Source organism: Cynocephalus volans, chromosome 15 (assembly GCF_027409185.1).
Source record: "Cynocephalus volans isolate mCynVol1 chromosome 15, mCynVol1.pri, whole genome shotgun sequence".
In the NCBI taxonomy this organism is placed as follows: domain Eukaryota; kingdom Metazoa; phylum Chordata; class Mammalia; order Dermoptera; family Cynocephalidae; genus Cynocephalus; species Cynocephalus volans.
Genome location: NC_084474.1, coordinates 83,054,013 through 83,075,251, shown reverse-complemented (window position 1 = coordinate 83,075,251; position 21,239 = coordinate 83,054,013). Strand labels below are relative to the sequence as shown.

Sequence of the window (21,239 nt, the reverse complement as noted above, 5' to 3'; positions counted from 1 at the left end):
GGGCCTTGAGAAGAATCAAGGTTGAGCATCAGAACTGAAATGGAGATCAAATCTGTCTTCAGTACTCCAAACCTCTCATATTTCTCCAGAACCTATGTTTTCAAGTCAGCCTTACCTATCCCTGCACCAGGGAGAGTAAGTCCATAAAGGCCCACCTGTGTTAGTCATGAAATCATCCAGAATCCTCCCTACCTTATCTGTCTGCTCACATCCCACCCAAATTATGCTTCTGGACATGTTCCATGTGGACACCCAGCTTTGACAATAGGACCTTGTAAGGACTGTTCTCAACCATCTGGGCCTTCTTCTAGCCTCTTTTCTGAGAGACTCTAGTGCTGGAAATCTACAAATTACCCCTTAACAGGACAAACATAATTTAGTAAAATGCAGATTCTCGGAATAATATGGCATACATACTCTTACACCCACACCACCACTAGAAAATGGGCTCTTTTCCATCATGCATATTGGAGAAGAAATTCTGTTGCCCTAAGTACATTAGCCTCATGATCCAATATTTCCCTACTTATTGAGAACTTACCTGTCAAAGTCCAAAGGTACTGCACCCTTTCCAGATCTTGATAAGAAGAATAATGCAGAATTACCCAAAACAGCATCTCTTTTCCACTCTGACCCTTCTTCTTCTTGCTTATATCCCCAGGAAACTGTTGGATCCAGAGCCGTCATTTCTGCAGGACTGCTGGAACAGAGAGGACAACCTATATATGGTGACAGAGGTCGTTGAATTGATCAATAGTACTGTGCTGCGTGATAGCAGTAGTAAGAATGTTTTAGGAAAATTTTCCCTGTGGATTACTCCTGGCAAGGTACAAAATTGTTCTGAAGTGGGACTAGAATACAAAAAACACAGCCAGCCCTGGCAGTCAAGCTTCCCTTGTGAGAAAGCTCTGGACCCTAATCCCTGGGGCCAAGAGCAGTGGGGTCATTATTTCCTTCTTCTTACATGCCACAGTATTTTGACTTCTGACATGAGAATATATACTAATATCAATAGTATTTTAATATGTGGGATTATTCAGTATTGAAAAAATCAGAAATATATTTAATTATTTGGTATTGTATTTTGCTTTGGGAAAATGACAGATTCTTTGGGATCTAAATGTGTGGCTGCTGCACTATATACAGTCCAGTTTTATGGCTGGAAGAAATGAGGACCCACTGTCACCAACCTCAGCTGTTAAAGTACTTTATATTATATGATAACCTGATAAGAAATGATTTAAGGAGTGAGATTTAAATATATTTAAGCATAGGAAATTTACATAAGTCACTCACAATAACCAAGAATAATATTTTTAAGTGATATAAACAAATTCACTTATTGAATATTCATTGAGATAAATATGGGCCAGGGACATATAAGGTTTGTGTGTGTCTTAATGTGCTTTTATACACATTGTATTTTCTGTGCAATTTGTCCTTATTTCAGAGTGTTAGAAACTAAAGGAAAAAAAACTGAGATATGCACTAACTTTCCCAAGGTCAGTGAATTAGTTCTGAAGAAGGCCCAGGCTCCACTGTGGCTATTTGATTCCAAGTCTGGCAAACAAAGAAACTTGAGCCAATTAAAACATTAATTTGGGGGCCGAGCCCGTGGCGCACTTGGGAGAGTGTGGCACTGGGAGCGCAGCGACGCTCCCGCCATGGGTTTGGATCCTATATGAGAATGGCCGGTGCACTCACTGGCTGAGTGCCGGTCATGAAAAAGACAAAAAAAAAAAACCCCAAAAACAAAATATTAATTTGGAGGCCTACACTGAGACATTATAACCAAACTGTTGAAAGTCAAAGACAAAGCCAGAGTCTTAAAAGCAGCAAGAGAAAGGTGACTCATCACATTCAAGGTAGCTCCTATTAGGTTGTCAGCAAAATTTCTCAGCAGAAACCTTGCACGCTAGAAGAGGGTGGGATCACACATTCAAAGTGCTGAAAGAAAAGAACTGCCAACTACGAGTACTCTACCTGGCAAAGCTGTCCTTCAAAAACAAAGGAAAATTAAGACATTCTATGATGAGCAAAAACAGATAGTTTGTCACAGCTAATCCTGCTCTACAACAGATGATGAAAGAATTGTTCCTTCAAGTGGAAATGAAAGAATGATAAATCAACACACAAAAATCAGTTGTGTTTCTATACACTAATAATAACCAATCAGAAAAGGAAATTAAGGAAATAGGCCCATTTACTATAGCTTCAAAAAGGATAAAGTACTTAGGAATAAACTTAACCAAGTAGGTGAAAACATGTACGTTGAGAACTACAAAACATTGCTAGAAGAAATCAAAGACATGAATAAATGGAAAGACACCTCATGCTTTTGGATTGTAAGACTTAACGTTATTAAAATGTCCATGCTACTCAAAGTGATCTACATATTAAATGCAACTTCCACCAGAACTTCAATGGCAATTTTTTTTTTCAGAAATAGAAAACAATCATCCTAAAATTCATGAGGAATCTCAAAGGACTCTAAATAGCCGAAACAATTTTGTAAAAGAACAAAGTTGGAGGCCTTGTATTTCCTGATTTCAAAACATACTACAAAGAAACAGTAATCAAGATGGTGTGATATTGTCATAAAGACAGACATATAGAACAATGGAATGGGATAGAATGCCCAGAAATAAACCCTTGTATATATGATCAAAGAATCTTTGACAAGGATACCAAGAGTACAAAATGGAAAAAGGACAGTCTCTTAAATGAATGTTAAGAAAACTGGATATCTACATGCAAAAGAATAAAGTTTGTCTCTTATCTTATACCATATTCAAATATTAATTCAAAATGGATTGAAGACCTAAATGTATGAAGTAAAGCGATCAAACTTCTGGACCAAACATAGAGGAAGAGCTTCATGACATTGCACTTGACAACAATTTCTTGAATATGACATCATAAGCACAGACAAACAAAGGCAAAAATAGACAAATGGGAGGACGTCAAACTTAAAAACTTCTGCACATGAAGGAAACAACCAACACAGTGAAAAGAAAACCTATGGAATGTGTGAAAATATTTGCAAATCATATTTGATAAGGGGTTAATATCCAGAATATATAAGGAAATTCTACAACTCAACAACAAAAAACCTCACAAATAACCAAATAAAAAATAGGCAAAGGCCTTGAATAACACTTCTCCAAAGAAGATATACATATGTCCAATAAGCATATAAAAAAGTGCTCAACATCACTATAAAAGAAACACAAATAAAAACCACAATGAGATATTACGTCACATCCATTAGGATGGCTACTATCAAAAGAACAAAAACTAATAAGTGTTGGTTAGGATGTGGAGAAATTGTATCCCTGTATACTATTGGTGAGAATGTGAAATAGTACAGCCATTAAAAAAACATGGAAGTTCTTTAAAAAATAAAAATAGAATTACAATATGATTCAGCAATCTCACTTCTGGGTATATATACAGAAGAATTCAAAGCAGGATCTTGAGGAGATTTTTGCACACCTATGTTTTTTCATAATAGTCAAGAAATAGAAGTCAAATATCCATTGACAGATGAATTGGATAAGTAAAATGTGTGTGTGTGTGTGTGTGTATATATATATATATATACATACATATGAAATGGAATGTTACATATCCTTTAAAAAGGAAAGAGGGAAGTCCTGTCATATGCTATGACATGATAAGCCTAGACGTCATTAAAGTGAAATACACCAGTCACAACAGAACAAATATTGTATAATTCCACTAATATGAAATATGTAAATTGTTTCAAATTCATAAGAACAGAAGTAGTAACGTGGTTTCCAAGGCCTCATGGGAGGGTGAAGGGAAAATTAGTTTTAAGTAGGTATAGAATTTCTGTTTTTAAAGTTTTAGAGTCTGTTGAAGAGCAATGTGAATATACTTAACACTACAGAAGTGCACACTTAAAAATGGTTTAGATGATAAATTTAATGTTTTTTTTACCACAATGAGAAAAGTAAAAATATAACAAAACCTTCAAAACGTCCATGTAAAATCCAAATGGCTTTAAATTTATAGCACATGAAAAAAATCTACCAAAACTAAGTAGGCCTTATTCTCATAACAATAAAAATATTTTAGAAACCATATTAACGCATGAGTGTACATCAAAAAGTTCATGGAAAGATTCATATTGTCTTTTAATGCTGCTTTTCCATGAACTTTTTGAAGTATCCTTGTATTATATCACATCATTAGGTCATTCAATAAAGACAATGTGTTTATCATAATGAATGCTGAAAGGCATTTGACTAATTTAACACCCATTCTTGAATTTATCTGTAACTTTAAAATCCTGTAATATAAATCTTTCTAGATAAGGATGGGTTTCTGTATTCAGGAGCATTTTAAAGATGATTATGGAAACAAGGTACACTCTCTCAACCAACATCCAGCATCATTTGCTAATATAAAACCCTGGAAACATTTCCATTAGAATAAAAGAAAACAATCACGAATTTTAACATCATTATTAGTTAACATATTTTCTAGAAACGCTGACCAAGGATATGAGATGTTCCAATAAAAACCAATTATAAGACACAATGAAAAAAAATCTTCACAAACCAGTCCCAGATTGTGTATCTATACTTGTATATAACTTCTTCTGGAAATAAGTGGATCTATGTGGAAAAAATTGATGAAAAATGTAGGAAATTGGTTCTCTCAATTGGTTATAGTGCAGTGTTATAACACCAAGGTCAAGGGTTTGGGTCCTGGTACTGGTCAGCTGCCAAAAAAAAAAAAAAAAAAATCTAAAAAGAAAAACCTGAATAAAGAGAGAAGCAAACCATATTCCTCAAAGGAAAACTGGATGTTGTAAAGATGCCAGTAATATATAGAAAAAAATATAGGTTTAAACAATTTCTCTCAATATACCAATTTAATTTTCCTGTTCTAGTTTTTTTGGTGGGATCTTGATTAAATACACTAAGGTTCATCTGGAATAAAAAGCAGGTAAAAATACCTAAAAATGTTTTTGAACATTTTTTTTTCATGAGTTTGTTGGGGGGACCATCTATCAGATAATAAAGCATAATATAAAGCTATTTTAAATATCATAGGACTGGTACAAGGACAAAACCAGAAATTAATTGGAGACAGTAGATAGCTTAATTAGCAGATCCCAATTTATATTCAAAATGGTGTATAGAGGAAGCAATCCAAAATAATGGAAAAGAGAAGGATTATTCACCAAATTGAAAAACCGCATGGAGATTTTAGAGGAAAAATAAAGTTCAATCCTCATATTGGCCTAATTTACAAATGAATTTTCAGAAGAAGTAAATTTAAATTTTATGCTTTTTAAAAAAAAATTTTGCAGCCCAGTACAGGGATTGAACCCTGGGTCTTGGTTTTATCAGCACCATGCTCTAACTCTAGCTGAGTAACTGGCCAGCCTGCTTTTGTTCTTAAAATGAAACACACATATATAAAAATTTAAAAGTTGTGAAACAAGCAATGAAAGAAATAGAAAAAGATCAGTTGAGTTACTCCATGAAATAACAATGTGAGCACTTCAAAAATTCATAAAAAATTTTTAAAAGAAAAAAGTGAAGCTATATGCTATAAAATGGCAGTCAATATTACTGCTAGAAATAAATGTAAATGTAACTTTAAAAATCTACAAAACTTAACTAAGTAAAGAGTTAAAGAGAAAAATTGGTAATCACCAAAGAAATGCATAATCACGTGGCCATTTAAAAATGTTCAAGCTCAGTAGCAATCATAGGAAATAATATTGAGATCTCATTTTTATGTAATTTTGGAAATTTTAAAATAGTTTATTTATTTATTTTTAAATTTTGGTGGCTGGCTGGTACAGGGACTCAAACCTGGGACCTTGACATTATAAGGCTGCACTCTAACCAATCAAGCTAACTGGCTAGCCCTTTTATAAAAAAAATACAAATAATTTTCAGTGCTGCCAACAATACAGTAAAACCAGCACTTATATAATATTGGTAGGAGTGTTAACCATTACAATATTTTTGGAAAGCAAATGACAGTATGTTTCAAATCATAAGAAATGTTCATATCCTCATAGTCAGTAATTCCACACATGTATTAGGAAATAATCCAAAATGTGGACAGATATTTAGGCATAGATATTCATTATGGCATTATTTATGGCACTAAGGAATTTCGGGGGAATTTAAATGACCACCAATAGAAAAATCGTTAGTGTATAGCATAATGTACCATTATTTGGCCACACAAAAAAATTTTTACAATATGAAAGAGAAGACAGAAACTTATTATAAGTTATAATATTTTGCATTTAAAACAGTCTATAAAATGAAAATAATTTTTAAAGAATTTTATAACTAAAATCCACCTCACGGGGCCAAGCCCATGGCGCACTCGGGAGAGTGCGGCGCTGGGAGCGCGGCAACGCTCCCGCCGCGGGTTCGGATCCTATATAGGAATGGCCGGTGCACTCACTGGCTGAGTGCCGGTCACGAAAAAGACAAAAAAACAAAACAAAAAAAAAAATAAATAAAAAAAAAAAAATAAATAAAATCCACCTCACTTATACAGCAAGATGGGGAGACTTACATCTACCCTCAAAGAACTTATTGCCAAGTACCTGTTGAACAAGGTACAAATCCATAAAGACAGCAAAAGAGTAGACATACCAACAAGAGAAAAATTACAGGTGACAAGAGATGTTAAAATTCAGAAAACTCTTCTAAAAAGTAGACAAATGGTAACAGACCCCGGAAAGCAGCAATTGTGGGCCCCCACTTGCAGCAGGGAAGTCTAGCGACAAGAGCCCTTAAAAAGTTCAGGAATTGGAGGCCCCAGCTACCTCTGACAACGGGGGGCAGGCAGGGCTTAAAGTAAGAATATTGGTTGGAAATCTTTGTAAGCCAGATCTCTTTCCCACCACTGCACAGTCAGGCAACTACCCTCGCCTACCCTGGCAGAAAACTCTGGAGAACTTAGGCAATGTGGCCTCTGGATTTAGGGAGACTAGTTACAGTGAGAGGTGGGGGTAAAGAACCACATTGGAAAAGGAGAAATAAAGGAAAGTCCTCATTCTGAGTGGGAAAACTGAGCCTCTTTCCTCATTCAGCTCTAGGCATTGTGTCTTCACTCTCTTCACTTCCCAACACATGCCCCACTCAGGAGATTGAAGTATTATTCCCTAGGAAAATTAACCAGTCCCAAAGAAGTAGCTAAAAAATCCCAACAACTGGAGACCCCAAAGAAATAGCTTAATCCCTGCCTGATTGCTCAAAGGTGAACCCCACACTCAGCAAATCCTGCCTATGTACTCTTGTCAGCTTACAAGTCTCAGTTGTCAATAAGGACACACAGGAAAAACAAAACAAAACAAGCAAACAAAAAAAACCTCAGGCATTTGGGCTAAGCCAAAAACACAAAATGAAAACACGCTGAAAAGAGGAAATCAGAGGAAACAAAGACAACCCTGGAAGGGAGGAAATATCCACCCCTTAAGGAGATAATATTTTGTTTCTATGAAAGAATAATGCTCTATAAAAAAGAGCATTCCTATCTCTTAGAAATTAAAAACACGGTAGCAGAAATTTAATTTTTTTACAAAATAATAAAAGTCAGAAAACAAAATCAAATAAATTTCCAAAAAAAGTAAGCAAAAGACAGAAGAACGTTAATTAAAAAATGCAGGAGATCCAATTTTTAAATAATAGAAGTTTCAGAAGAGAGAACTGTGACACTTCCCCCTGTGTAATGGAGACATAAAAAAGAATCACTCAGTTACTCAAAGCACTATGAATGCACTGAGAAGCCTGAAAGGACTGAACTTCAGTTAATTTCCCCATTAGGAGGAGAAAGCTGAATGTGACAGCCCGATTCAAAGTTAGCTTCTCCCTTTTATTGTAAAGACAAGGAAGTTTCACAAGAAAATTCAGTTGATTTAATCATAACAAAGAACACAAGGACATGGGCAGAGTTATGGCTAAGTATAGTTTTAACAATGGAAACTAGTAACATCAGTGAAATAAACAAAGTGACATTCCATAATGCAATTTGTAAAAGGTTAAGTCGATCCACCAACAAAAGCTTGTTCTTTGCAAACACTTTCTTTTCCTATAGTAATTTACTCAGTATTTTTACACAACAATCAAGCAACTTTCTCATCATACCAATCAGTAGGTTAATCAGTACCAAGGACATCTGCCTTTTGAGGCAGCAATTTTGCTGTGTTACAATTCTTTATCTACAACAGAGACTTTAGCCTGGGGAAAGTTTCCCGTCTTTTGCAAGCTTAACATTTCTATGTGTAATTTAAAAAAGTTAGGTCCTGTGAAATACATTTATTTTATTAATGTTAGTATTTTCCACAGAGAACAGAGAAATAATGAAATGGGGAAAATTATTCAGGAAACAATACAAGAGAGGTTCTGAGAACTGAAGAATGTTTCTCCAGAATGAAAGGGCCAACTGAAGACATAGTTTGATGGGTCAACATAGATCTGCACCACAGAATATACGTGTGAAATTTCAGGACACTTACCTCAAAAAGAAAATCATAAGTGTTTCTAAAAAAGGAAATAAAGTCATATTCCAAGGCATTTCAGCCTAGAAGTCTATGTCCACTCGAATTATCAATCAAGTGTGAGAGTTAAAACAAAGATGTCTTTAGATGTACAAGGTCTCAAAAAATGTATCTTCCGTCTCCTCTGGAGAGAGTGAATAAAGAGACAGGGAAATCACAGGGGTATCACATTAAGTGATAAAGAAAAGATTGCAGTTTTCTCCAAGAGTAAGAAGTGAACATTAACTTAAATGATATTGGGATGTGAATATTTTAGGAGGGTGGGAGAGGGGAAGTGAAGGGCAAGGGGTGGGAAAGAAAATGAAAGAAAATGTTTCCTCATCATCAAAGAAGTACTCATCATCAGAAAGAGAAAGTAAATAGATATATCTGTAAACAAATCAAAACATTATAATATAAACATGAAATTGAGAAAAGGGAAGATAAACACTGGATGAAACAGGATGCTATGGGTCGAATGTGTCATCCGAAAATTCATGTATTAGAAACTTGATCCCCATTGTAACAGTGGTAAGAAATCCTGTTATGGTATTTGAAAGCTGGGGCCTATAAGAGGTGATTAGATGGTTAGGACTCTGTCCTCATGAATAGATTGATCCATTCATGGAGTAATGGGTGTGGTTCTGGTGGATTTGTAAGCAGGGAAAGTGGGAAGGTTAGCTCTCTTGCTCAGCTCATTCTCACCATGTGACACCCTGATCACCATGGGACTCTGTAGAGATCCCACCAAGAAAAAGGCCCTCACTAGATGTGTTCCCTGGACTTTGGACTTCTCAGCCTCTGAAACTGTAAGAAATAAATTAAGTTTCTTTATAAATTACCCAGTTTCAGGTATTCTGTTGTAAGCCACAGAAACAGACTAATACACACAAGGGAAAATCGAGCAGTAACTCATGTTTTGAATCATCAGGAATCAGGAGTAGGGAGCACAAGAGCAGGGGACTATTATTTTATTTTATTTTTTCTCATGAGCTTTCTAGATCTATTTGGCTTTTTAAATTACATGCATTTAATATTATCTGATTTCTCTCCCCAGGGTCAAGGTCAAAGCGAGGTTCTCAAGGAGGAGGAGAAGATGCTGGTTGTCCCACAGGGCACGGTGATGGCCTATAAGAAGAAGCAGCTCATTATCGGGCACAACGGCGGGAGTAAGCAGAGGTTTAAAGAGGCAGGTGGGGGGTGGGAAGAGAAGAGAAATGGGAGGAGGAAGACCATCAACAGGCAACATTTGCTGCTCTGCCTGTCGAAGGAGAGGGGTGAGCAACATTTCTCAGCTGGCAAGGGCACACACACATCCCACCACCCTCCGCCACCTCCAAGCATGGCCTGGCTGAAATGTTGCTACTGGCAGAAGCAGACGTGGTCTCCCACATGGAAAGGGACAAAAGGGGTACCCAACATGGAGGTGTCCTTAGCAGTGGGAAAAGCCGGGTCCTAATCCTAACCATCTCTACTTATTCAAGGTTCTGCCACTCTCAGAAGCTCACCCGGGGAGCCACAGGTTGCCCACAACCCCTACCTCAGGCCCTACACAATATTGGCACAATCACAAACAAAACTGCAGGCATAATATCCTAAAAACATGATGCAGAATTTTATCCACATTGCTCGCTCCTTCACTAGTCTCAAAAATGGAGTCCCCAGAACACACACTTTGGGTTTGGACTCCACGTGGGCAGAACCATCTGTGTCAGTGGCATGCCTGGGTGTGATGGTGAGTGCTGGGAACACAACCAGCTCTCAGAGTCCGCGTCCTCTGCCTTCCCAAATACTGAGTCTCTGCTAGAACTCATCCCAGTTCATCTGGGATGCAGCTCCTTGGAGATGCGGGCACGCCCTCACCACACACACACCCGCACACACACACATGCACACACACGCACACACACATATGCACATGCACACACACACCTGCACACACATGCACGCACACACCTGCACGCACACACCCGCACACAGCTGCACACACACACGCACACGCACACACACGCACACACACATATGCACATGCACACACACACCTGCACACACATGCATGTACACACCTGCACGCACACACACACACGCACACACACACACACACACAGATGGTTGGTATCAAGATCAGGCTTTGCCCAGTGCTAAGGACATCTCCAAGTTGGTTTCCTATAGTATCCTGGCTGCAATATCAGGTTAAGGGTGCATCCTGGTGTCGATTGCCTCTTATCGGTGGCAATAGACAGAGGCTGAGCTCTCCAATCTTGCAGTTAGTGGACCCTGGCTTCTGGAGAAAGATCAATCGTGACCCAGCAGCTCTCTTCTGAGGGGTAGGGGAGAGAATGGGATTAAGACTTTAGGGAGGGGTCAGGGACTCCTGTTGAGAGCACTAGGAGACGGTAGTGCTATTAAAGGTCATGGTGAAAGATGAGGTGATTTTAATTCAGGCAGGGGAAGAGAGGAGCCCTATTTTCACAAATATCCAAAACAAAAACCAGAAATGTTCTGATGAAAGGACACCCCATAGAACAAGGTTTGAAGTATTCAGAGAGACTCCAGTTTGTGTTCTTTGGTGACTGAAGCCAGGTGAAGTCACTGGAGGCTAGCCTGCGGTGGCTGAGGTGTGAACGCCAGGAGAGGGAGTGAGGACACAGAGTGTGGACGGCTGTTGGAGGAAGGAGAAGGGGGCGGGAGGAGGAGATAACGGGAGGGGGACACAGGGGTGCGGGCTTCCCGAGACAGCAGAGACTTGAGCTTAATGTCAGGTGAGGAGGGACCTGGTGGTCTGGTCTGCAGAAGGTGAAGACTGATCGGCGTCAGTCACTTGCTGTGCATCGCCTCGGGAGGGAAGGTCTCATCCCCCTTTTACAGATTCACACGCAGAGGGATTCTATTTTTCTCTGAAGTTACACAGCAAGTGCTATGACAAATTATTGAACTCTTCTGCATATCGTTTGCCTTTTTGATTGTTAAGAGGATAAGGTTGCTTTCCTTCCCTCTTAGGCCTACATTATGTAAGCAGGGCAGCCCCACTCCCCCCACCCCCAGTGGTCGGGACGTGACTCGCAGGCACTGTAGTGAGATTCGCCTTCATTAAGTTCACACTTTCCAACACTTAGAAAACATTTTTGTCTTCTTCAAGGGCTCTTTCCACCTGTCGAACACTTAAACTTTGGTGTAAGGCAAGTTTCAGACCTCGCACATGCAGGTTGCGGGGAACCCTTCAAAGAGTCTGATTCAGCAGATACAGAATGAGGTCAGGGATCATTTTTAAAAAATTGTACATATTTGTGGAGTATACTGTGTTATTTCTTTTCTTTAAAAAAATTTTAAAATTTAAATTAAAAAAAAAAGAGTTAGAGGAAAGTAGGTGACAGTGACTGATAAATAGAGATAGAAGAAGAAACAATACATCTGAAGAAGGGCTTAAAACTTTCCATATTTGATTTTTAAAAAATTAATCTACATACCCAAGAAACTCAGCACACTCCCAATAGGATAAACATAAACAGATTCACACCTAGATACATTATAGTCAAAAAAAAAAAAAAAAAAAGAAGAAAAAAGAAAAATATTTTAGTAATAAGTACATTCTAAGATGTTGCTAGGGGGAGGAGGGAAGGGGGAGGAGGGAAGGCCGGTATCCGCCTCAGGACCCCGGGGGCTTCTGGCCCAGTGTGTTGTTTCAGTACACCCGTCTATTGTACACTGATTCCCTTAGGGAAGACAACATATCCATCCCCTAAACATTGATCTTTTCTTTGCGGTGATTACATTCAAGATCAGTGATCAATTTTAACAAGCATTTCAGGTGGTTTTGATATAGGGGTGCCAGGGTCCAGGTGCAGGGCACGGGTAGAACTTCCAGCAGGAATGGCCTTGGCTCTCCTACTCAGACTTCTTTTCCATCCAGACGTTCTTCGCATCTTGGATGTCGATAAGCAGAAAACCTTCCCAAAAGGTGAGTTCCAGAGACGGGCAGGTCCTCAGCCTCAACCTGGGGCCCCGCTGAGCCCTGATCCCCCTTTGGATGCTCACAAGAGCCCCTCGGGGGCTGAGCCCTACAGAGCCACAGAACCGTCCCCAGCCAGGCTCCTCCACCACATGCTGCTGTCCCATCTTGACCAGCCACAGTCCACGGGGCCACAGGGCAACCCGCCTTCCTCCTCTGAACACTGGGATGGGTATGAGTTTGTTGGGAGGGATCTGCCTGGGGCTCTGTATCTCTGGAGAAATTTCTCAACTGAAGTAGTTGGAAGAGGTGAGAAATAAGGAAGAGAAAGGAGGAATTAGAAAGGTGAGGGGTAGAGGGAAAGATGTGGAAGGGGCAAAAGTGGGCACGGGGGAGACTGACTCTTGGTGAGTGAGCATTTTTTTTTCTTTTCAGCGAATTTGCGGACTTTTCAGCAAATATGCAAATTTGAGGCAAAGATATGTGAATGTATGTTTTCCAGCCAGAAATGTGGAATCTGAACCCTCCCCCAGGCCACTCTGCACAGTGAAAATCTACCTGGTTGACTTTGCTGCCATTACCCAAGGCTCTGGCCTCCTGAGCAAAGGGCAGGGGCAGATGGAGAGGAGGGGGTCCTGGGAAGAACGGGGGCAGAAGGTTGGAGAAATCCATTGTGTTCGAGGCTAACTCTTGGGTGGGTGGGGGGTTTCTTTTTTCTTCCTGGGCTACAATATGGATCCCATCCCTCCAATAGGTGAGTGGGGGTCTGCTGGAGCTGGGGGTGGGATCCCATCCTGCACGTGTCGGGTAAGCAGGGCTGGTTGCCGTTGCCACCACTGCCCTAGGGCCTGGTCCTGGTCCTGTGGACTGGGAAGGGTCCAGGAAGGCTGAGGAGGGGAGGGAATGGGCTGGGATGGGTGCAGGGTGAGGTTAAGCAAGAGGCAGGAGGCGGCAGGAGGGCAGAACACTCCGAAGTGTCTCAGAAGCAAATTGGGGGGATGGGGAAGGAACATGGTCACTGGAGATTCTCTTTCTAGGAAGAACAGAGGAAAGCTTTCATCAAGGTGAGTGTTTCTGAGGCGGAACCTGGGCTTCTGGGCGGGAAACTGCGAAGCTCAGTGCCCAAATCAGACGTTTCCATGCAAGTCGGAAGACAGAGGTGCACTTCCACATTTATGCTTTGCTCAGCCCTGCTTACTCATTGGATGATTCTTGATTCATTCATTCAGGCATGCATGCGACAAACACTTACTGAGGACTTATTGGGCAACAGGCATCATTCTGAGCACTGTATGATATGGTGGTGAACCAAAGAGACAGAAATGCCCACCTCTTTGGAGCTTCCAATCTAATGATCTCTGGTTCTGAGCAGATCACCTGGAGGCCACCTGAAGCCTCCCGGGAGAAGCAGAGAGTCCCCGACCTCCACCTGCTAGTTAATTCTTCAAAGACATTGAAAATATAGACACAATTGTATGTTAATAAGCATAGCTCCTGTGTGCCAAGCACCTTACATACATAAACTCATTTAATCCTCACAACAGCCCAATTTAACAGAACAGAAACTGATACCAGAGCACCTAAGACTCTCATCTCTAGAGCCCAGTTCTAGATTTAACATTATTTCTCTCACATGTCCTTGAAATGACCACTTGGTCATTTCTTCCCCCTTGCAAAGACATCTTTTCAGAATCTCCATCTCTGCTCCCAGCATACTGTCCCTTCCTTTAAGAATACTTGGATTGCCCATCTTTCTAGCCTCTTATGAGAGCTCTATCCCTGGAGCTCAAGCATGCTATTGGCAGAGACAATTTTTGTTGGTAACTGAAAAGCATAGAGAAGTTTGGCTCGTAAGGATGAGAAAGTTCTCTCATCCTAGGGATGTCCTAAACAAAGAAGTGTCCTCATTTTTTTGGCTGGTGTTGATGCTTGAGTGCAGATTTCAAGCGTCTGCAACAGGAGGTTTCCCAGAAAATGGAGGCACTGGCCCAGCTCTCAAAGGACTTTCAGAATGTCATGTTCCATAGGATCCTGGCCACGCTTGGGGATAGAGGGGCTCTGCAGGACCTGATGAACATGGTAAGGGGGTCCCATGGCTACCTAGGGCTGATCAGAGCTGTAAAGGGGGAATGTCTAGGAAATATGGCTGCCAAGATTCAAGGGGCAGGAGGCAATAGCGAGATGCCAGGGGAATGAGAACTGGGGACTCTGGCCTCAGGCACAATGACTAGGGTCAGGGAGAGCAGGCCCCACAGGGTGAGGCTGCTTGGAATCTGCTGGGGAGATAGAGAGCCCACACCCCACAAAAGACAAAGGCAAACTATATGACAATAATGGTATTATTATTATTATTTACAATAATACTTGTCTCCTATAGCTGGAATTGAACCCCTGGGGTCAATTGGATGGCCCTGGTGGTGTCATCCTAAATGAACTGTTTCTATGTTCTGATGCAAAGTACGTCATTCTTTACCTCCTGGAAGCCCTGATGGGTAGGAGTGATTGAGGGGAAGAGTGGGAGAATCACAAGGTTGGTCCCCAGAGCCCCTGAAAGGCCTATGTCAGATGCCACCTCTCCAAAGCCCTTCAAATATCATTCTCTCATCCTCACGTCACACCTCTTTCCTGGGTCAGGAGAGCTCAGTGTGATATTTCACCAAGTGATGCAGAAGCCCAGAGAGTGACCGGCCCTTGGTCATCAGACATGTGTATCACTGGAGGTGGATGCTTCCAGCCCCAGCCTCAGAATCCCATCCTCTGCGCCATGTTATTTAGCAACCTGGAGACCATCCCAAGAGCAGAGGAGGACGTCTCAGAGCAGGGACCTTTATCTTCAAGCCTAGTGGGTTTATTCCTCTGCCTCAGAGTTCCCCTCTCAGGGGTCTCCTTGTTCATGGTGGGAGACGAAACTCTGGACCCTTCATCATGTTCTTTCCCCCACACGACCCCTCCCGCAGTGCTGAGTGACACCCAACAAAAACTGCTGGCCCTTTCCATTGAGAAGAAGATCCAGCTCCATCAGCAGGAGCTGGTGAGAAATCCCCAGGGGCCGGGGGCAGGGGGCGGGGAGAGGAACGGGTAAAGGGTCCCGAAAATCAACAGCAATGTATATTGAGAATTAAAAATTAAAAACATTTTTAAACACAAAATAATTTTTTAAAAAAAGAAATCCCCAGGGGCCAGCGGTCCAGGGAAGAGGGCGAGGGATGCAGGGTTACGAAGAATGATTCTGAGAAAAGACAGGTTTCCACTGGGAGGGGAGACAGGATCCCAGTGTGGCCACTGGGAAACCTCTGGCCGTGCTCTCCCTCTGCAGAGTGCCCACTGGGTGGGAGTCTGCCTGCTGGTGGCAGGCGAGTATCAGTTTCCATGGTAACCCTGCAGGGGGCCCCAGCAAGTCTACAATAGGCATTTAGGAACGCAGGTCTTTGGAAGCTCAGGGGATGTGAGTAACAGCCCTGCTCTAGCTACAGTTACCAGTGGCAAATTGTTCTGTTTTTCTCTACCCATATATATGTATCTATAAATACATATGTGTGTATAGAAATACACATACACATGTACGTACGCATGCAGAAGTTCAAATACCACTGTTCTGCAAAGCGAGCTTATTATCACCGTTTCGTAAGTGAGGAACCAATGTTCGATGATTTCCAATAGCAATCACATGACATGAGCAGTACGTGACTCCTGGTCCCCTTGACCCCAAAGCTCTTGCCCCTTCCATTCCCTTTCATGGCCCCTGACTGTCGGGACAGAAGTTTTCTCTTCCTGATCTCAAAGTCTGGTCTAAACAATCTGACCATCCTTCTTCTAGGTAAGGAGCATTCTAGAAACCAACTTCAAATACCCCTGGAGCATTCCCTTCACCCTCAACCCCAAGCTCCTCAGCCCACTGCAGGGCGAGGGTTTGGCCATCACCTATGGCCTGCTGGGGAAGTGTGGCCTGAAGATGGAGGTGAACAGCCCCAAGTCAACCTGGGATCTAGAAGCCAAGATGCCCCTGTGTGCCCTCTATGGGACCCTGTCATTGCTGCAGCAGCTGGCTGAGGCCTCCCTGATGAGCAGTCAGTCCAGAGAGGCCTGACCCCACCCCAGTCTATGCTGTGAGAGTTGGGGGCTGAAGAGTCAGGGCCAGGCCTCTCTGCTTTTCCAGGTGGAGTAGCGCCAAGGATCAGCAGAGACTTGAGAGAATGTTCTGGGGTGATGGAAATACTCTATATCTGGATAAAGGTTTATGCATTTGTCAAACTCATCAAATAGTGTGTTAAAGATTTAAGCATTTCACGCCATGTACATTTTACTTTAAAACAATATAAACAAATAGTGACTCTAGTTAACAGTGTGCATTTTGAATTATTTTGGGTGAGATGCACTAATGTCAGCAACTTACTTTGAAATGCATGAAAAAGCAAGTTGGATTGATGATAGACAGACACGTGACCAAGACAATGTGATAAAGTGTTAGTGACTGGAGAATGTGGGTGAAGGGTAGAGAAAACTGTTCTTTTTTCCCCATTCTTGAAACATTTTGTGAGCCTGAAATTGTTTCACATCGAATGTTACCCTCCCTCCCAGTTTGTGTGTGTGTGTGTCTGTGTGTGTGTGTCCTTCACCCATATCCCCCAATTATGAACCCTTTATCATTTTCTTAGTCACATATCTGTCTCACTAAGTGCTCTGTGTTTCATTTGCTAATACCACTGGCTACTTGAGTTGAAGCCTGGGGGTTTGCGTTGACTTCTCCCTCTGCTTAACCCACATCTACACCATCCAGCTGATCTGCCACGGTCTCCTCACCTCTCAGCTAGACAGCTGTTCCAGTGCTCCAACAGTTGTCCTGCCACCTGTTCTCTTCAAATTCTCAAACCTTGGTGGCCTGTATCACAGCAGGCATAGGGGTTTATTAAAACAAGCAGCCCCTCCCCTCAGTTTTTTTCGGTGGCTCCTTGTCATCTAGAATCATCAGTCAAGATTTTAGATCTGGCGACTCATCAGAAGCACCTGGACCCACATTTCTTCCTGACAACAATCAGATAAGAGGTAATCTCCAGTCCGTTCCAGTGTCTTCCAGTGGTCCCTGTCACTCACTTCGCGTCCTTGTTCTTAGACAGCATTTAATTATTCTCTGTGAAAAAAGGTGGGGAAATGAGTACCTTTCCTATCTTGTTTCTTCTATCTCCTCCTTCCAATTATTTGGAAATCAACAGACTGTAATCATATCCCCCGTGGTTGTTTAGTGTTCATTCTTTATTTAAATTAACCCAATGCTAACTACCATTTTATTATTCCTTCCCTTGGATGGCTGAATCCTGTGATTAAGTAATTTTTTCAAGAATGCTTCATTCCCTGAGTTCCTTCATATTTGAGAAACTTTGTCTGTTGCCTTTATTCTTGGCGAACACCTTGGAGAGATATTACGTTCTCAGCAAACACCTTCTCGTCTTCAGTCTTTTGTAGCCATGCGAATGTCTCCAGATATTGATTGATGAAGACCAAGAACAGTCCAATTTTCTCCCCTTTGTAAATGAATTTCTCTACCTAAGTTATATCTTGAAAGAATTCCTTCTTCATCCTTGAAATTAAACACCGTAACAGGCAATATTTGTGTGTCAACTTTTCTGTGTCACTTTTCCTGGTATACCATGCCTTTTGAGGCACAGATTCAGTTATTTCCTTTTGGGAAAAATTTCTCGTATAATTAAATATATCTTATATTCTATTTGTTGGTTTATCTATTTCACAGACACCAATTGTCCTTTTGGGTTCTTCATATTTATCTTATTTTATCTAATTCCCACATCTTTTTTTTTTTTTTTTAAAGATGACCGGTAAGGGGATCTTAACCCTTGACTCGGTGTTGTCAGCACCACGCTCACCCAGTGAGCCAACCGGCCATCCCTATATGGGATCCGAACCCGTGGCCTTGGAGTTATCAGCACCACACTCTCCGGAGTGAGCCACGGGCCGGCCCCTAATTCCCACATCTTTTATTTGTTTTTCCTCTGAAAATCAAATTCTCTGAAATCATGACAGGTCTCTCCTCTGTGTCTATAGTTCAACTCTCAAATATAATTGCTTCTAATTTATAAGTTCAGAAATCTTGTTGTTTTGATCTCATTTCCTCAGCTTTGCCATTTTTCTTTTCATGTAATTCTGTTGTTTTATCTTTGCAACTTTGAGGTCTTGCCTTACTAAGGTAGTTTTCTTAAAATTCTTCTATGGCACAGAGCAATTTTTTCTTTTTCTTGAGCTATGTTTTCTATTCAAATGGGTTCTTCTGCTATCTTCTTTTCCCTGTGTGTGCGTGCATAGAATCTGTCACCTTATCGCTCATCTTCAGCACGAGCAGCTCTGTCCAAACTGTACTTGTACAGACAGTGGGGCAGGTGAGTTTTTCTCCACTCCCTCACTACTTTAACTGAAACCTGTTTCTGTTCCTCTGCAAACTATGATGTTTCGGGAGGTTAGCAAGATCCACTGTGGAGTGATGGGCCCTGAAATCTGGTTGGCGTGGGTTGAGAGATCATGGGAGGTAAAATAACAGAGATGACAAGCATAGACATTCCTGAAAGTTTCCTTCCTGTTGGTGGGGAAAAGATAGCTACAAGGCAGCAAGTAGCTCCAGAGGGTTGGAGGGTTGAGTGAGAACTATTAGTAAAGAGGGAGAGGTTGAAGATACAGGAGAGATTAGGGATATGGATGAGTTATTTGTTGTGATTTTGGCTTCTGTAAAATGAAGTGGTTTTTTTTTCCCCCTATTTGATTTCTATTTATTTCTAAGGGTCTCATATTCTGTGATTGTGGTCTTCATATTTAACTAAACTTCCAGTCTTGCTTTGGCCCTTACAACGCTTTGAGAACTTCCCTTTGTTAAAGTCACCAAAATCCTTTTAATTGACAGCCCTTTTATTTTTTCTTGGCTAGCTCTCTCTCTCCTCAAACACATCAGAACATTTGCTTCTATCTTTACCTCTCTTCCAATGTTGAAGCCTTTCTTCCTGCCCTCACCACATTACCCAGAAGATCTTGCCTACCAGGAGGCATTAGCAGTGATCTCCAAAGTGTCACAGTCTCTTACTCACAGGCACAACAAGCTTCCTTTCTCCAATCTTAGTGGTCGATGTGTTTCCCACACTGTTCAAGGTCAACTTTTCCACCAGTGGACTGAGCAAAATCTCTTCTGCTTCTATGAGTAAATGGCTCCATTAATTGTCTCTTCCATCTTCTAGATCTCAACTTCTCCCTCAAAACTGTTCACATTCTCTTTGGCATAAAAATAAGTCCACATTTTCCCTATTCTTTAAAATTCATTCTTTGTCTCTCAATCTCTTTTTACCTTTTCTCCTCCAAAGTTATGAAAAATTAGTAAAGCAATGTACTTACTACCTCTATTAACTCACTTTTCAGCCCCATGCAATCTGGTTTTGTTCTTAACACTTTTATCAAATCTGCTCTTCCCAGGGTCACCATGATCTCCTAATTAGTTAATGCAAAGAAAAAATTTCAGTCCTATTTTTTCTGGACACTTAGTAGTGCATTACGCACTACGAACCACTCATTCTGTCTTAAAATTTCCTCCTCTCTTGGCTTCAGAGAAATAATGCTCTCCTTTCCCAATCACGTATTTCTTTTTATTCATTTAAAAAACACTGTGTGCCTAGTATGTGCCAGTCACTGTTCTATGCACTTGGATTTCCACTTGATTTTGCATTCTAGTAGAGACAATAAGTACAATAAGCATATTGTATAGTATATCAGAAAGTAACTGGTGCCATTATTCAAGGGGAGATATTAAGCAGACAGTTATAGGTTATGATATATAATTCAGGAAAAGGTCTGAGTTGGAGACAAGCATTTGGGTGTAGAAAGAATATAGACATTTTAAAGTCATGAGGCAGAATGAGATCACTTGGGAAACAGTGAGATCACTACGACAGAAAAAAACTCCAAGCATTGATCCCTGGGAGCCCTACTGTCTATAAGCTAGAGGAGCAAAAATCAAAGAATACTGAGCATGAGTTAAGGCAAAGTAAGAGGAAACCCAGGAGAGTGTGATACTTTGAAGGCATACTTTTTGGAAAAAAAAAAGTTTTCAAAAAGTTTTTTTAAAGTGTGATATCAACAGGGCTAATAAGTCGAATGGTGCTAATAGATAAAGTGAGATACGAGTGGAGAATTGGCTTTTGGAATTTGCTATATGGAGGTCATTGGTAACTTTGACAAAAAGAAGGTTTGGTGGGCTTGTAGTGTGAACACTTGATTAGGATTTAAGAGAGAGTGAGAGGAAACACATGAGAGTGGGTGTAGGCAATCCCTTATCTGCTATGGGCTCCAGGTCTCATCTATTGTTTTTATACACTTGTGGCAGAGAAACAAGTGTTTACACAAGAAATCAGACAGCCAATATTCATCCTCCTCTGCTGCTAGCACAACATCATTTTTAATTGGGCACATGGTCATTCAGAATAAATAGTATATTTTCTAGTTTCCTACACTGCTATATTGGCCATACAAGCAAGTTCTGGCCAATGGGATGTAAATAGTAGTGTTGTGTGTTAGTATCCAGAAACCTTCCTTAAAGACAGTTGGTGCATGCTTTCCTCTTCTGTTACTGGTCCCTTTACCCATATTTCTGCTGGAATATGGATGGGAGGACAGCGTCTTGTATCATGAAAGATGGTGAAGCACTGAGTTGTAAAACGATTGAGTTCTGGAGGACTTTTTGGAACAGAGTTGCCCCAT

At 41.0% G+C, this 21,239-nt stretch overlaps 1 protein-coding gene across 1 annotated transcript in view; it reads left to right on the top strand.

Moving 5' to 3' along the window:
• LOC134363721 (gasdermin-C-like) overlaps positions 1-21,239 on the top strand; it is a 47,747-nt gene that overhangs the window by 11,000 nt on the left and 15,508 nt on the right. The window contains exons 3-9 of the mRNA XM_063079274.1: positions 662-827; positions 9,603-9,738; positions 12,456-12,803; positions 14,434-14,573; positions 14,872-14,986; positions 15,452-15,525; positions 16,312-16,561. Of these exons, the coding sequence (XP_062935344.1) occupies positions 662-827; positions 9,603-9,738; positions 12,456-12,803; positions 14,434-14,573; positions 14,872-14,986; positions 15,452-15,525; positions 16,312-16,561 (1,229 nt within the window). The remainder of the gene's footprint in view (positions 1-661; positions 828-9,602; positions 9,739-12,455; positions 12,804-14,433; positions 14,574-14,871; positions 14,987-15,451; positions 15,526-16,311; positions 16,562-21,239) is intronic.